The sequence below is a fragment of the Dromiciops gliroides genome, chromosome 2 (assembly GCF_019393635.1).
Source record: "Dromiciops gliroides isolate mDroGli1 chromosome 2, mDroGli1.pri, whole genome shotgun sequence".
NCBI classification, from domain to species: domain Eukaryota; kingdom Metazoa; phylum Chordata; class Mammalia; order Microbiotheria; family Microbiotheriidae; genus Dromiciops; species Dromiciops gliroides.
The window spans coordinates 655,819,635-655,836,439 of NC_057862.1; the positions used below are offsets into that span (position 1 = coordinate 655,819,635).

General features: G+C 45.7%; 1 protein-coding gene across 5 annotated transcripts in view; it reads left to right on the plus strand.

Moving 5' to 3' along the window:
• WDR59 (WD repeat domain 59) overlaps window positions 1–16,805 on the plus strand; it is a 66,720-nt gene that overhangs the window by 34,198 nt on the left and 15,717 nt on the right. For 4 of the 5 annotated variants that reach the window (XR_006354916.1, XR_006354917.1, XM_043986599.1 and 1 more), the window contains exons 10-19: window positions 1,514–1,670; window positions 3,840–3,919; window positions 4,781–4,913; window positions 6,022–6,146; window positions 7,188–7,352; window positions 7,899–7,994; window positions 8,122–8,278; window positions 9,791–9,860; window positions 10,356–10,509; window positions 15,363–15,419. Coding sequence is in view for 3 of the 5 variants with exons in the window: in XM_043986599.1 (XP_043842534.1) it covers window positions 1,514–1,670; window positions 3,840–3,919; window positions 4,781–4,913; window positions 6,022–6,146; window positions 7,188–7,352; window positions 7,899–7,994; window positions 8,122–8,278; window positions 9,791–9,860; window positions 10,356–10,509; window positions 15,363–15,419 (1,194 nt within the window). In the remaining 2 variants the exon portion in view is untranslated. The remainder of the gene's footprint in view (window positions 1–1,513; window positions 1,671–3,839; window positions 3,920–4,780; window positions 4,914–6,021; window positions 6,147–7,187; window positions 7,353–7,898; window positions 7,995–8,121; window positions 8,279–9,790; window positions 9,861–10,355; window positions 10,510–15,362; window positions 15,420–16,805) is intronic. The other variant, XM_043986598.1, reaches the window with a different exon arrangement.

Genomic DNA, 16,805 nt, shown 5'->3' on the forward strand with positions numbered 1-16,805 from the left:
AAAGACTTTCCGTAGAAGGATTTGAAGGAAGCCAGGAGGGAGAACCTTCCAGGCAAGGGGGCCAGCCAGAGAAAACGTCTGACATTGGGGGATGGAGTGTTGATCACGGAATAGCCAGAAGGCCAGTGTCACAACATCAGAGAGTACCCAGGAGAAGGGCTGGGGCATGTGAGGTGTAAGAACACTGGGAAGTGGGGAGAACAGCCTGGGTCATGAAGGGCTTGGATATCAGAGGATTTTGTATTTGATCTTGGAGGTGAGAGGGAGCCACTAGTGTGTTGTGACACGATTAGACGTGCTGGCATGAGTAATGGTGGCAGCCAGTGTTCCCCTCCCTCTCCTCTTCCCTCTCCTCTCCTCTCTCTGTTCATCCTTGGATTATTAGGATTATATGAAGACTTTCGAGATTTCAAATAGAACCAGATGCTGCAGTCAGGGAATGGAAACATACTGATAATCAGGGAGGAAGAACTCAAGGGGGTAGATTGCTGCAGCAGTTTTGCCATTGCTCTTTGAGTAGGTGCTGATAAAAATGAAATGAGAGAATTTGAATTCTCTTTTTGAGTTAAGTTAGCCTTGGGAAAAATAAAACTGCTTTCATATATGTGAAAGTAGCTCCTGGTTTGCATGTGGTACAGATACGAATGTGGGCAATCAGTTGTTTTTGCAGCTTCAGGATTTTGGGCATCAAATTGGAGAATGTCCTTAAGAACTGAAATACTTCTCTGAATTAAAATATTTGATTTTTTAAAAACCAAACAAACCAGACCTGGTGTGTTTTGAGAAGGAGAAGGGGAAAGAGAGACGTCCACTCCACTCCCATGCCAGGCCAGAAATGAACGGCAGTGACAGTGGTACATTAGTGCCAGCCCAAGAGCTTGAATGTAGTAGGCATTTAATAAAGGTCTGTTGAATGCTCCTATAAGAAATGTAAGTTCATTGTAAATCCAGATGAGCTACTCAGCAGTTCAAAGGGTAGGAGGTCTGTGGTAAAAATTTTAAAGTTTGCCTTTTGAGTGCTCTTGATCTTGGTATGGAGTCTTCTTTTTATTCATTCATTTATTTGTTTGTTTGTTTGTTTGTAGTCTACTCCTAATGATATATTTCTCTATGTAAAGAATAAGGGAGCTGATCTGTTAGCCACTAGGTGGTTCTTTGAGATAGCCCTGTCTACTTTTTCAGCAGAGCTCTAGACAAATTAACTTGCTTGGGCTCATCCAAGAGAGCATCGATAGAGCAGAAGAACTTTCCTCTGGCCACATTCTCATTGGTCAGCATTTGGAGCCAGTCACTAACTTGGGGAAGGAAGGAGGACTGGTTCATAGAATGTTTTTACCGTGACTTCTCTCTTCCTGTTTTCCTTCTCTTTGAGGAGCTTGGCACAGGTAGTGGAGTGTTGAGAAAAGTGAGCTGACTAGCTTGGTCCTTTCTTTATCTAATTCATTAGTAAGGAAAGATCTGATGAATCAGGCCCATCTCCAATAAACATTCTTTCTCATTTTCTTCCTTTAAGCCTTTCAGCAATGGGTTAGTGACTGTGATGGTTCCCCAACTTCGGAGAGAAAATAGCCTCCTTCTCTGGAACGTTTTTGACTTGAACACCCCAGTGCACACTTTTGTGGGGCACGATGACGTGGTGCTGGAGTTTCAATGGAGGAAACAGAAAGAAGGTGAGTGAAGGGTGGGGGAAGGACTACTGGAACGTATGTATATACGGTGCCAATGCCACCAGGCAGTTATGACCCTGTATTAAAGCAGAGAGAATAGTGAAGCTGAATGCTTTATTGGTTTGTAATTTCATCAGAGTGGGGAGCTTTTGGGTGAGGAAGCTCCCTCAACCAATGCTGATTGGCAACATCCTCTTAGAGGGTAGCCTGGTGCAGAGAAGTTCTTAGTGACTTGCCCAGCCTTTCATAACCAATATGTGCAAGAGAAGTGGGGCAGTTTAGCCAGACTCCATTATAACACACGGCCCATCCAAGTTGATTGCTTGTTAAATGAACAGATGACTAGAGTAATGGCGTTAGGCCTGATCTTTGATAGGAAGGGTCTCTGGGTAAGAGCGCCCATTGAACCTCACCCTCTACTTTGTGCTGCTTTTGACTGCTAGCCAAAAGTCTTCCCTTCGTTCTTCCTTGCTTTTGAACATTTGCTCTAGGACTAACATGAAGTTGGAAGTCCACTGGACTATAACTCTCCTTCCTATGAACATAGGCCGCTTGCCTCCTCACACTGAGGCTAAGGGTGGCCCTAATTATGTGGCAGTCAGGAAACTCGGTTCCTTCAGTAACTCAGTGTGTAAAACCAACCACTTCTTTTTTCTTTTACCCCAATGTTGTTTAGACTTTGCCTAGTGCTATAGCTTCTACACATTTGACTTAACAGCAGTGATTTTTTGGTGGTTGTTTCTATTTGATGGCCCATATGAGGCACAAGTAGATGATCTAGCTTGTTCAGAGTTTGAAAAACAAGCGCTATAAGACCTGGGTTTAGAGTATTTGGTTTTTGATTTTCACTTGCTTTGTAAGCTTTTCTAGGGCATATTTGTGATGATCTAAAAAAAAACCTCTCTGGGTTCTCGTGGCAGGCTGTCTATTCTAGCCTTGACTTCTCCTGCCAACACTCTCCACTCCTCTGCCTTTTTTTTTTTTGGTGGGGCAATGAGGGTTAAGTGACTTTCACAGGGTCACCCAGCTAGTAAGTGTCAAATGTCTGAGGCTGGATTTGAACTGAGGTCCAGGGCCAGTGCTTTATCCACTGTACCACCTAGCTGCCCTTTCTCTGCCCTTTTTGCTAGAAACTTCATGCCCTGTGCCTGTGCACACCTTGTCTGTCCCTGCCTGTGTCATCGGCATGTCTCAGCAGACACACCCTTGCCTATAAAAGCCCTGGTCTTCACCTGTATCCTTGAGCTACCTTGAAATGGAAGTGATGAAGCACCGAGGCATTCCTAGGAAGAGTGACAGCAGCTCGCCAGACTTGGTGGACAGACTCTGAACTGTCTTCCCTTGTCGGCCACATACTGATGTTTCGGCTTCCTCTCCCATGCAAGCTGCTCCTGCTGGGAACATGAGGCCAGGAGGGAGTGGACAGCACTGGCCACAAACGGGGCTTTGGACGCACGTAGACTTTGCCATGAAATAGATAATGGCTGAGAAGGGGCTGCACTTCAGAGCCTGCAGTGAGAGCTCCTTGTGGTGAATCAGTCCCCTTCCTGATCTTGACTTAGCCGGGAGTTATGAATGACCCCTTCCAACCATGATGATTTATTTGTTATTCTCTGCTCCCATATTCCCACTCTGTTTCTTCTGAACCTCTTCTGCTTTTCCTTTGGTACTGGGAGTGGTTTAGTCTCACTGCCATCTGATGTCACAGATGAAAGAATTTAATACCACTAAAATATTTCCTGCTCATTAGGCATTTTGAGAGAACATTTTGAAGAGACTCATTGCTAGTTTAGAAAAATTGGTGGATTTAATTTAAAGCAAACCCAGTCTGTGAAAATCCAGACTTGTCAAATAGATGGGGATGGTTGGTTATTCACCTTATAGAAGGGCTTAATAACTTGATTCGTAAGATTCACCATAAGATTCCTTTAATAGGCTACCTAAACCTTTCATTCTATTTTTATTCATTGAGACAGATTTTCAGAATATACTAACTGTGTGAGACCAAGTACTTCTGTAAAATTGAAGGTGCACTTGGATGTGTGAAGTGGTTAAATCCTAGTGCCTTACTTCATGGAGCCTCTTTGATTGCCACAGATAGTTGTTCTAGTTTATTGAAATTGGTGCTAACTCCACAAGGTCTTTCTGGTTTCCTCACTGGGTGATTTCTAGGCTCCAAGGATTACCAGCTGGTCACCTGGTCCCGGGATCAAACCCTTCGGATGTGGCGCGTGGATTCGCAGCTGCAGAGGGTAGGTATTAAATGCTTTGAGGGATGTTGAATGAGTTCTATATACCTTAACAACTTATTGTTTGATTGACTGACCTGTGGTGTATAGCCAGACCAGACCTAGGAGAATGCATCCTTGGAGAGAGCTCAAACTTTTAGTATTTGTAGAGTGGAGACCCCTCAGTCGCTCAAAGTGCTCCTACTGTTTACAGCTCTTTTGAAATTCCTTTACTTTCTTGCTCTGCTCTCATTCCGATTGGTGAGGCAGTGTGAGATGCCCTAAACTGACGCCAAATGGCCAGAAGAAGGGGATCACTTATGCCCACAGAATTCCAGAGATCCCTAGAAGCCCCCAAGTGACCATCTTAATGTTACAGCGTGAATGTGAGGGAGTTCATCACTCTGTAGCCTCCCCATTTTTTCATTGCATCCAGAAGGTTCTGCTCCTGCGAGTCTTTGGGTCTCTTAGCCCTGTTTCATGTGAAGTGCTTTTTCAGGCTAAGTCTTACATCCTCCCTTCTGAGTCCTGAGTCTGCACATACATAGTGCTTCATAAATGCTTTTCCATTCATTCAAAGTATGTTTCGGAGACTTAAATTTTACTTGGAGGTTTGTAGTCTCTTTCCCAACTGAATAAGCCTTTTTTGTAGCAGTACATCAACCTTGAAGATGCTCTTTATACTCGGCTATAGTCCTCTTTCTTGCTCCATGTCTTTGGTTATAGTAGATCATCATATCCGTCCATAACCGATACATGTGTTTACCACAGCCACCTTCTTCCACGTACTCATAACCAAAGACAGATTGTTTTCCCCTTTCTGCTGGGCAGATTTTAATAGATGGACTCTCATTAAGGAAGTATGCATGCTTCTTTTTGTTTCAGCTCTGTGCAAATGATATCCTGGATGGTGTTGATGAGTTCATTGAGAGTATTTCTCTTCTCCCAGAGCCAGAGAAGACCCTCCACACCCAAGATTCAGACCATCAGCCTAGCTCAGGCCATGGGGAGGAGGAAGGTAATGTGGCTGTCCTATGCTATAGGTGACATGAGTCTCCCAGGGTTTGTAATTGACACAGTGACAGAGCTAGGAGCACCTTGGAATTCTGGCATCATGGACTTAGACGGTGAGAGAGTATGCCTGTAGATACAGAAGCAGCCTTGGCAGAAGTTTGGGAGCTGGGGAATTGAAGAGGACTCTTTCCCTTAATCAAGAATGTTGGGATTTGGGGGCATCCCTTTCTGAGAAGACTTTAAAAATACAAAATCATAGGACTGAGATCTGGGAGGGACCTTAAATACCATATTGTTCAACTTCCTCATTTTACAGAGTGCTGTCAAGGAGGAGATTCACTTTCTTTCTTCTCTGTATTGTTCTAGTTTGGGAAATGCGACTTACTAACGTTGCTCTCTATTTTTAATTTGTAAATTTTTCAGTTACTTTTTGATACTCAACCTGGCTTCTGTTCGGCAGTTAGTTTTCATAGCTTGTGATAATCTGAAAGTGCTTATTCATCTTTACTGTATTTATGCTATATGTGGAGGGAATAAAAATTAAAAGGATTTCAGTCTGCTTTAGTAGCAGTCACTATCACGCTCCAGATAATCCCTAGGGCCGCTCAGGTATACTTCACTTTTCTGCGTCTTGCCTCATCTCTTAACCCAGGCTCGTTGAGCTTTGTGTTTTTAAGGGGTCTAGGGCACAAAAAAGGTTAAGGGACTGTAAGGGGTGTCCATGCGGACTAGGAGCAATTTCCTGTCCAGTTGCCTACATCTGTTCTCCTTTGAAAGAGGGGCAGCTTCCAGGAAGTGCAGTGTCCATTATGCCCCACAGTAAGAGAGAGACGTCAGTGTCCCCAATGGGGAAAGGACCCTGAGGGATCAGTGCCCCAGGACTAACACATCAGGAACGGTGGCCTGGTCTAATCATGCCCAGTTCTTGTTGACCTGAGAAAAGTCCCCTTGCAGAAGATCGAAGTGTTTTAATTGTCTCAAGTCTCAGCTGAATTTATGGACTTCTCTTCCCTTCAGTCGGATGCTGGGAAGCTACATTACCCCAGAGCTGATGGCTGTGGTCCGTTTCCCAAAGTGATTTTCAACAAGTAGCCTTTTCTTTCTCCTGCCAGCTTCAAAGGAAGACTCCCCAAACAACCTCCTGATGGGGAAGAAATCGGAGCAGTTGGGATTACCCCAGACGCTACAACAAGAGTTCTCCCTGATCAATGTGCAAATCCGGAATGTTAATGTTGAGGTAGTAGCAGCTTAAGAAACTGGACCCTCTAACTTGGGAGCTGGCGGGGGTGGGGGCTGGGGGGTGGGGTATTATTCCAGGCCTGAGTTCCCAGATGGCTTGGGCTGGCCAGTTGCTTTGAAGCACTAGTGCTTTTCTTCTTTGTCCACCAGACACTACCCACAGTTTAGTCAAGGAGAGTCACCCCTTACTCCACTCTTAAACTGAAAGCTAGAACGATACTTTGGTGCCTTTGGATTTTGGGAACTGAAAGAGACTCCCTGAGATAATGTATCAGAGAGTCAAACCTCCTCTCCATTTTATGTATGGTGAAGCCAAGGCCCAGAAAAGGGAGCTGGTTGTCAAGTCCCCTTGGCTGGTTTTTGCTGGAGGGGTTCTTCGCTCCCCGGACTCCTCCTCACACTGTCCCGCTGTAGCCCAGGCAAAGTCTCATTGACCAAGGTTCATCTCAGGCGTAATTGCTGATTCTCTGAAGAGTGTCTGCCTCTTCCCTTCCCCACGCCTCCCATCTTTTTGGCAGGGCACTCAGAGAATGGGGGTTTCCCTGAGGGCAACAGATGAAAAATCGGGAGTTCATTGACCTCTGTGTCCTATCGAGCAGGCAGTGTGTCGGAGCTGGAGGGATCCTTCTTTAATCATTCCGTTATCCATGCCTACTTTCTTTCTTCATTTTCTCCTGCTAAGAAGCAATACAGCCATCTAGGGCATTGTCTGAGAATGAAGGGATCTGACTTCTCTTCCCAAAGGAGCTTTATGTCGAGAGGCAAACCACTTAAACCTTTTTATTCCTTGTTTTCCTCACTTGAAAATAAATATAATGTGTCATGTTCTAGATTGTGGAATTCGGGTGAAATAAATTTTCAAGGACATTAAAACCCCCTGAGCTTAGCAGACAGAGGTGCTATTATAAAGGTGCTCTCTGACTTCAGGGAGAGCCTATATTTCAGTGTGACCCTGGAAGCCTTGGTCTAACTTGGATTTCCATAAGTTTTAAAGTCTTTTTGAGATCTGGTTCCAAAGCAGTTGCTCTGTCTCTTATAGATGGATGCTGTAAATAGAAGTTGCACAGTATCTGTTCACTGCAGTAGCCATCGAGTCAAAATGCTAGTGAAGTTCCCGGCACAGTACCCGAATAATGCTGCTCCTTCCTTCCAGTTTATTAACCCTACAACTATTACATCCACCATGAAAGCAAAACTCCTGAAGGTGGGTATCTGTTTGATAGGGGTAGATACCTAGGTTCCCACGTACCAATGGACAGAAAATGGAGCGACCAAAAATGTTTTCTGTTCTTTTACCTCCTGTATTGTTACACCATACCATTCCAGTCCTCCTTCCATTCCCACCCAAGGAGTCTCACAGCAGAAGCAAAGAATTGTTTGTCCAAGAAGGGGAGTTGCTGGGCAATGCCGTTCACAAACCTTAGTCAAGTCAGCAAATTTGGGGCTGCATTTGAACTCAGGCCTTCCTGACTCCAGGCCTGGGGCTCTTTCCACTGTACCACCAGCTGCCTCAGATTTGGTCTGCTTGGCCCCATGAAAGCAGAGCTGGGAATTCCACAGGACAGTTACCAAGAGGCCCACTGAAGCTCTGGCAACCAGAGCGTACCCAATGTGGCGTGGGTTGTCAGGAAGTAGGAGGTCTTAACCAAACCGGATGGCACCTGGCCAGCGACTGCTTTGTTTACAAAGGCCCCAGCCTCTGCCCTTCTGGGGACGCACTCTTACTTCTGGATTCTTGGTGCTTTTTCAGATTCTGAAAGACACCTCCCTGCAGAAAGTGAAGCGGAACCAGAGTTGTTTGGAGCCCTGCTTGCGCCAGCTCGTCTCCTGCCTCGAATCCTTCGTGGTAAGAAGAGCACCCTCCTGATGAGCTGTCTTGTTTGACCTTTGCCCACTCGCCCCGCAGGGCACCTTCCTTCACAGTCTTTAGAGGAGGTTTTCCACACAGATTAACACGCAGGTCTGTATTTCAGAACCAAGAGGACAGCACATCCAGCAATCCCTACGCTCTCCCAAACGCCGTCACTCCAGCCTTGCCCACCTTTGCCCGGGGGACCAGCGCCTATGGATCCTACCAGGATGCCAACATCCCCTTTCCTCGGACCTCAGGAGCCAGGTTCTGTGGGGCAGGTTTGTTCCTCCGTGGCCCATGGTGTCCAGAGTCTCAGATTACAAGCAGCCATTGAGTAGGCATCTACGTGACTGTACCGCCTGGCTCCTCCACAGAGACTGGCGTTTGATTCCAAGAATCTTTAGCAAAAGCACCAGGAAGTTCTTAATTCTTTTTTTTTTTTTTTTTAGTGAGGCAATTGGGGTTAAGTGACTTGCCCAGGGTCACACAGCTAGTAAGTATTAAGTGTCTGAGGCCGGATTTGAACTCAGGTACTCCTGACTCCAGGGCCGGTGCTCTATCCACTGCGCCACCTAGCCGCCCCACCAGGAAGTTCTTAATCAGGAATTATAAAGACTTTGAGAATGGGAGGGATGAGGGGCAGCTAGGTGGCGCAGTGGATAGAGCGCCGGCCCTGGAGTCAGGAGGACCTGAGTTCAAATCCAGCCTCAGATACTTTACACTTACTAGCTGTGTGACCCTGGGCAAGTCACTTAACCCCAATTGCCTCACCAAAAAAAAGAAAGAAAGAAAGAAAGAGAATGGGAGGGATGGACTCATTCTGTGAATTGCCATTTAAAAATCTTAACTGGGGGCTGCTAGGTGGCACAGTGGATAAAGCACTGGCCCTGGATTCAGGAGTACCTGAGTTCAAATCTGGCCTCAGACACTTGACACTTACTAGCTGTGTGACCTTGGGCAAGTCACTTAACCCCCATTGCCCCACCAAAAAAAAAAAAAATCTTAACTCACTTCCAGGGTATTAATCGAATGGATTTTGGAGGTACAGAGCAAAGGACAGCTGTATGCCAGCTGTGCTTCTTGATTATGTTTAACCTGACTCTGGTCAGTGCAGGGCACACCTATGTTATAATTCTATTTGGCAAAAGTAATTCAGGAAGATGTTTGGTTCTGTGGAGACACCCACAGATTGCAGAGCTTGGAGCCCCATGCTCTGGGAGAGGTGGTTTTCCAGAGTGGCAGATGTGGCAGATGTGGCAGATGTGGCAGTTCTTACTTCAGGTGCATTCTAAGAACCAACAACTGCAAGCTTGTAGAAGTATTTTAGGGTGTCTTCCAAGGTCTTAGCACAGTTGGGCTGCTGGAGGCCTAAAGCAGGCAATTGACTAATAGCCAGAGGAACACAATGGTCACAGGATGATTTTGTTCCACATGTGGGACAGGTGCCCTCCATCAGGGCTTCAGGGAGCATTTCATATCAACACCCTTCTTATGGTTCTCTCTCTCTTGAACCAGTGAGATGTTTGCTGTCACCATTACTCACCTAGAATTAGTAATTTTCTATTCTACGAGAACCCAGAAAGTTTCCCAGTTGTCTGTCAGTGTTTAAACGGGCCACTTCCCAGTCCTGAGTTGTGGTCCCTCTGGATCTAGCAATAGGACATTATCCTGAACCCCAGGTTATATTTTTCTAGCATGGTGAGGATGTATGGGATCTATGCTTTACTTTTGGTTTTCCATGTTCAGCTTCAGTGATATCGGCTGATTTGTTTGGTATCTCCTTTCTTCAGGTTACCTGGTGTATTTCACAAGACCCATGACAATGCATCGAGCAGTTTCTCCGACAGAACCTACTCCTAGGTGTGTTTGGAAAGCTGCACAAGAGGTCTGTGCTTATAAGACCAAGAGCACTTGGACTGTTAATAGGAGCTTCGAACAATACACTACTGACTTTGGTCCAGGGCAGTGAAGGAATTTCTTTGATGAACTCAGCTTCTCTCTCCTCTTCAGGGAGGAGTCAGCCTCCTTCGTTTCTACTGACAGACTGACCTTTCTCGTGGCAGTTCACTGTCAAACACATAGAGGGAGAAGCTTAGTAAAAGCATTGGTTAAATCAGATCAAGTCTTAAGTTAGGAGAACTTTTGCATTTCAGCAGCTTGGGAATGATACCAGATACCCTGAAATTATATCCACATGTCACAGGTCACTGAAGCAGCAAACTGATTTTGTTGTTGAACACCACTTAGAGTTGCCTGTTCGTTCTCTCCCTCCCTCCCCACCTCTCTCCTCCGTCCCCCTAACTCCCCAACTCTCCCTTGTTCCAACAACGCTGTATCTTCACTCTTCAATTCCAGGTCTCTGTCAGCCTTGTCTGCCTATCATAGTGGTTTGATCACACCAATGAAAATCCGCACAGAAGCCCCTGGTAACCTACGCTTGTACAGTGGGAGCCCCACTCGCAGTGAGAAGGAGCAAGTCTCTATCAGCTCCTTCTACTATAAGGAACGGGTAAGTTTCAGCATCAGTGGACTTGGGCTTTTGTCACTTTCCCTAGTTTTTTGTTCCTTGAGGAACTTGGGTGACAAGAACAGCATTTTAGAATCTCACCCAAGGCCACCGCTTTTCACACAGATCACTGATTTGGCTCTTCTCCCATTATTTTAACAGCCTGTGTATATTTTTTGTTGTGTTTTGGGATGGCCCACTTCCTTCACTCCCCATCTAACCTCACTCATTTTCATTCATTTTGTGAACTATCTTAGTATTTTATATAGAGTGGGTTAGCTTCAGGTTTTTCCTAATGCTAACCCATTATGTTGGTGATTCTAAAGTCTCCAAACCTTAATGTTTCTAAGACTTAGTATTTGTGTCTTTCTGCTAAGAATGGGGAATGGATAGAATGGAGGCATCTGTACCATTGATCTTGATTGCTCTTTCGGGCAGTTTGGCCTGTTTTGTTTTGTTCTCGTGTGAAGAAGAGTTCTCAGCTGGGGTGGTGTGGGGGGGGGGTGTTTCACACTATTTATCAGGAAATTATTACTATGGCAAGATAGAGACCAAATTAGGAGTGTCCTCAAGTCAATCTGAGCAAAAGCATTTGTGGTCCAGAGTTCACTTAGGCAGTTTTTTCCCCCTGTCTAACCCTTTTAAGACTAAGAATGTTGTAAGATTCAAGTGGGACACAAACTTCTTGGTGATTAAAAAAGCAATCATAGGAGTTTAAAGGCTATGGCTGTGAAAACTTAGAAATGTTAAATTGGTAGCAGGTCCGTTTTTAAGCTAAGTTCTAATGGGCCTTGTGTTTTCAGAAGCCAGACCAACTTCCCATTGAAATGGATCTCTTGATACAAAACTCACTTGAACTTGTGCCAGGGCTCCTAGGTTCTTGAGGATACTCACTGACCCTCTGTGACAAAGGCCTGAAGCTTTTAGTAATCTCTGGACTTTTAGCCATACTGGGGAGAGCACAGCTTCTTTGGGAAGTGGGTGAGCATAGATGGGGCATCTTCCTGATTGCCCTTAACAAGGGTTAGGCTTAGAGGGTTGTTTTTATTTTTTGTTTTTTTAAATGAGGCCTGCGGGGCTCTTGCATGAAATACAAGCACAGCCATTGCACGGCCCTAATTACAGGCCTGGGATTTCATCAGCATAGTAACTCCTGATGAGCAAACTCCTTCCACCCATGCAGGTCAGCAGCTGAGCTTCGTATCATAGCTCCAGAGTTGTCTGGACCACTGAAAGGTGAAATACCTTTTCTAGAGTCACACAGTCACCTATATGTCAGAGGTGGGACTTGAATCGAGGTTTTCCTGACCTCAGGCCAGGTTTCTATCCATTCATTGTACCATTGTCTTTCTTACCTATTTTATTCCCCAAAGCAAAGTAACCAAATTAAAGCACGTCCTATTTTTATTTTTAATTTTAAGCCAATTGTAGGACCTACTGAAGGTGTCTTTCCTTTGCCTTCAATGGTATATTCTTTTCAGCCCTCCAGTAAAAACTAAAGACCAGATTTTTAAAAGTACTGCAAGCTGTAATTGGATTCAATGGGACTGAATTTGGAGTATTAAGATGACTTTGAGCCAGGGAACTATTAGGTATGGATAGATCTGGCCCTAAGCAACATTATTTCATAGGAGATAATTTGTCATCCTTCTCTGCTAGCCAACACCTCTGTGTAACAAGAGCACACACACGTCTGCTTCCTTTACCTAGCATCCCAAGGGCTCACCATCCCCAAATGGTACCTTTGGAGAGGACCTTAACAAGATTCTGCTCCAGCACTCTTTGTTGACAAATGGAGACGCTGAGGTGCCCAGACACGACTTAGCCAGTCATAGAGCTAGTTAGTGGTAGAGTCAGGATTCCAAAGATCCAAAGGGGAAAATCCCCTTGGAGAAGTGATAGAGGGTTCAGGTCCTGGTTGGCCTGGAAGGTCCTTTGAGGTCCCTTCTAACGCGGAGGTTCTGTTATTGTGCTTCTTTCTGTTACGCTGCATTGTCTTACGGCAGGCTGCCCCTGCCCCTTCCCCCAACAGTACCCCATTTACTGGTCATCTGAGGCATCTTTCCCTTCTTACTTCTTTTCATTCAGGTGATTATGAGGCTCCAATGAGATAATCTGGGAAAGAACTTTGCAAACCTTAAAAGCAGTCTCTCGATATGAGCTGCTCTTGTTAGGAGATTCTTCGTCTCTTTCAGTCCTTGAGAGTCCTACCAAGTGACTTTTTATCTTACTGATAATGTGATTTTTGTGAAGCTTGTAATGCTGGATAATTATATCCAATAAAAAATATTCCAGTACTAGAGAATTACATTACCTTACACGGAGAACATTTGCCTCTTCTTCAAAAGGAGAGTTTACTGGAACAAGTAACACAGACACGCCCATGTTCTGTTGCAGGTTCCCTGAGGACACTTTGGATGGAGAGTCCATCCTGAGTTCTCTTCTGCCCACACCATTGGCCTTATAAGCCTGGTGTCCGAAGAGGCCAAATTAGGGAAGCCCAAGCTTGATTCTGCAGCCCAGCCAGCACATAACAAGGCCTTGGGACAAAGTTGTTTCCTGTTAGTGTGGACCTTTGAGCACTGTGCATGCTGGAGGACCCAGAGACACCACGGCACTCCTTAGGAGAGGGGAGGGAGGGGCATGGTTTGTCTAGGGTCACTGTCACTCCTGTCCTGGGCACATCATACAAAAAAGCACTTCACATGAGCTTCTGCGAGGTTTCCATGGATTTTACGAGTGGTAACAAATAGCAGGTGAATAGGAGCATGTGGTGAGAGGGATTATTATTTCTTTTCTGGATAGTGCTCTACCCTTTACAGAACACTTCCACACACATTGTCTTTTGTGAGCCTCAGCAGGACCCAGAAAGGGCTCCTCATTAACAGGTGCAGAGCCTAAGCTTCAGAGGCCAAGTTGTTTGCCCAGGGGACACAGAGGGTGAGGTCATGGCTGGGACACCGGTCTTCTGACTCTTGGTCGGCTACTGTTTTCCTAATGATAAAGTGAGTTCATTTGTGGTGCCCGTTCAGTGTTGCAACACATTGAAAATGAAACCTGCATCTTTATAAAGTCTGTTTTACAACCAAGTCATTTCCATGGAAAAATAAAGAAAAAACTACAAGTCTAAGAAATTAAATAAAAACAAGGCCTCAGGCTAATGACACCATCTCTAGGGAATCATTGCTTCTCTCTTCTGGAGAACAAGTGTCCTGATCCTACCTCTCAGTCACTTGACCTTTTGGTGAGAGTCTCTGTAAGGTCTCGTTTAAGAACCCTCCCTTTTGATTTTTATACCCCTGCCTTTCTATGTGTGTGTGTGTGTGTGTGTGTGTGTGTGTGTGTGCATGTGTGTGTGTGCTCGAGCGCGTGTATGTGTATGTGTGTGTGAGGCAATTGGGGTTAAATGACTTGCCCAGGGTCACACAGCTAGTAAGTGTCAAGTGTCCTGAGGCCAGATTTGAACTCAGGTCCTCCTGACTCCAGGGCCGGTGCTCTATCCGCTGCACCACCTCGCTGCCCCTGTGCATTTTTACTTTCTTGTAGTTCTCCCCTTCACCCCTTTGGATGAATCGGAATAAAGTATAGCGCCACTGCAGAATGAAGTTTTGTGAAGGGACGAGGCCCAATCTTTGGGGATCAAGTCCATAAACAGGCACGTGAGCTGTTTTGGGCTGACTTTTCACTACCCTTGATTTGTGGGGGCGTGCTTGTGTGTAAGATCACCTGAGTATTGACTCTAGTGTTGTTCTAGGTAACAAAATGGTCTCTGCTTTGGATTGAAACCGAATCTGAAGCCTGGGCGAGTGTTAGTAGAGACTTAGAAAACAGAAGGGACTCTCAGGTCATTAGATTTCTTGTTCAAGTTGGTGGGGGTGGAAGGGGCCAGCTGGGTGGCACAGCAGATAGAGCCCTGGGTCTAGAGCCAGGAAAACTCATCTTTCTGAGTTCAAATCTGGCCTCACTCACTCACTAGCAGTGTGACCCTGGGCAAGTCGCTTCACCCTGTTTGCCTCAGTTTCCTCATCTATAAAATGAGCTGGAGAAGGAAAGGTCAACCACTCCAGTATCAAAGCCAAGAAAAAGCCCCAAATGGGGTCATGGAGACTTGGCCGTGACTGAAATGATTGGACAATAGCCTGCATGTGGGTGAGGCCTTGAGCCTTGCATGATTCCTTGCAGTCACTGACTTTTGTACTGTCGGGCCCTCTAGTGCCCTATTTCATGATCAGAGGGCCACTTTATTAGCCCGGGTGTCTAGTAGAGTACTACCCCTCTGCTGCTATTCCTTGTTCCTCTACCCCTCTTTGGTTCTTCCCAGCATTTTGACTCAGCTTATCCAAGGTGTTCCCCTGGGGTCCATCCCCCAAGTGTGTAGCTTATGACTCTCAGACACGTCAGGTCTGTGAAGGAGCTTCTCCGTTTTAGCAGTACAGACTCTTTCTCAGCCTCCTCTTTGCACCTAGTTCGAGGTGTGGCCAGGCATCTTTCTGTGTCTAAGGGCTGGGAATTCTTTAGACCTTTCAAGCCTCTCTGAACTTTGGTCAGAATCCTGGTTTCCCAGGACTCTGGATGGTCTCATAGCCTCCCCAAACTTTAAATGCTATCTTGACTGATAATGGTTATGACTGACATCATGTTTGGAATTGGGGTGGGAGTGGGGTGGTGAAAGAACGAGGTACTGTTAATTCTTAGGTTTTTATTTTTCAACAAGTACAGTTGTGATTTTATGGTAATCACAATGTGTTCTGATCCAGCAGATGTGTGGAGAAGTTTCGTTTTACTCTATATTTTTCTTTTTTAATTTTCTTGGTGTTTTTCTTCCCTCCTCTTGGGTGTAACGTTTTCATGCACAGATGTCTCCTCGCTCTGCCCGGCGACGTTGGTCCATACAAGCAATTAACGACTTCCCGGTACTGTGCGCTGTGCTAATACTCTCCTTAACTAACCCTGTCTCCTATCTGAGGGCCCAAGAATAAAATGCCGCCTGCCTGGCTTTGAGAAACCCAAACAACAGACTGGGTAGCTTTCTGAACCAGAGAGATGGATGTGCTTTCCCCTTGGCGGGGTGGGAGATGGGGTGGTTGGCACAAATGGTGGCAGCAGTGGTGCTGCAAGAGAGACACCCCGAATGGACTTCTGAACGTGGGCCCCAATTCTGGGTTTCTTGTAAGTGACCCCCTTTGGAACACTTCAGCTAACTGGGATTTCACTTTGAATGCATGTTGTTTCTGAGAGATTCAAAACAAGCCACTTTGGGGGTAGAGGAAGCCAGAGGAAGGTGTGAGAGGGGTCGGCCACTTCCTCTCTCAGCAGTTTCACTCCTTTCAGAGGAGGTTCATATCCACACGCCCTGCCTGGCACTGGGTATATCACAATCAGTTCCTTAGGGAGTTTTCAATGGAAGAATTTTTTTCATTCATCTCTTATAACAAAATCTTTATTTATAGACATTCTTTTAAAACAAATTCATTTCTGTTGACTATCTACCTTCTTCTGGCCTCTTCTCACCCACTCATTGAAATTGATGAAAGTTGTGCCAAGGATAGAGGGGGTGTGTGTGCATGGGTGTGTGTGCGTGGGTGTGGGTGTGTGTGTGCATGCGTGCATGTGTGTGTGTCTGGGCTTGTGATCTCATTGGTGTGGGGAGTTTCTGATGAGAAAATGCCTGCTCCTGATGCACATCAGCATCTGTTCTACAACTTCCATCTTAGAGACTTGTCTGGGGCACTGAGAGGTTGAGGGACGTGAGGTCACATAGCCGGTGTGCCTCCAAGTTGAAATTTGAGCCTAACTCTTGCGGGCTCTAAGGCCAATCCACACACACCTCATTGTATGTGTATAGATTGTGTGTGTGTGTGTGCGTGTGTGTGTGCGTGTGTGCGTGTGTGCGTGTGTGTGTGTGTGTGTGTGTGTGTGTGTGTGTGTACAAAAAAGTTGAAGAATAATCCTTATTCATTTTCACATAGAAAGTTGACACCAGGAGTCCTAGTGGAATGAATCACCCTAATGCTAGCTGTTGTCAGTGAGAATCCCTGATGCAGCCACCATCACCAAAGGACCCTACTGAGCCAACCCGGTTACTGAATTTCCACAGTTCTGAAGGAACCTGGAAAAGAGTCTGGGTTGTGCCCCATTTTGCTGATTGTGCAGGGTTAATTGGGATTACTACGAAGCAGTTGGCGGCTTATTCTTGGGCTATATGTTTTTACATTTAACCCATTTAGTGGCATCACTGTTGCCTCAGGTGACAATGACATGCTTAAATCTGGTGGTACAATTGTGAGCTGGCTTTTGGT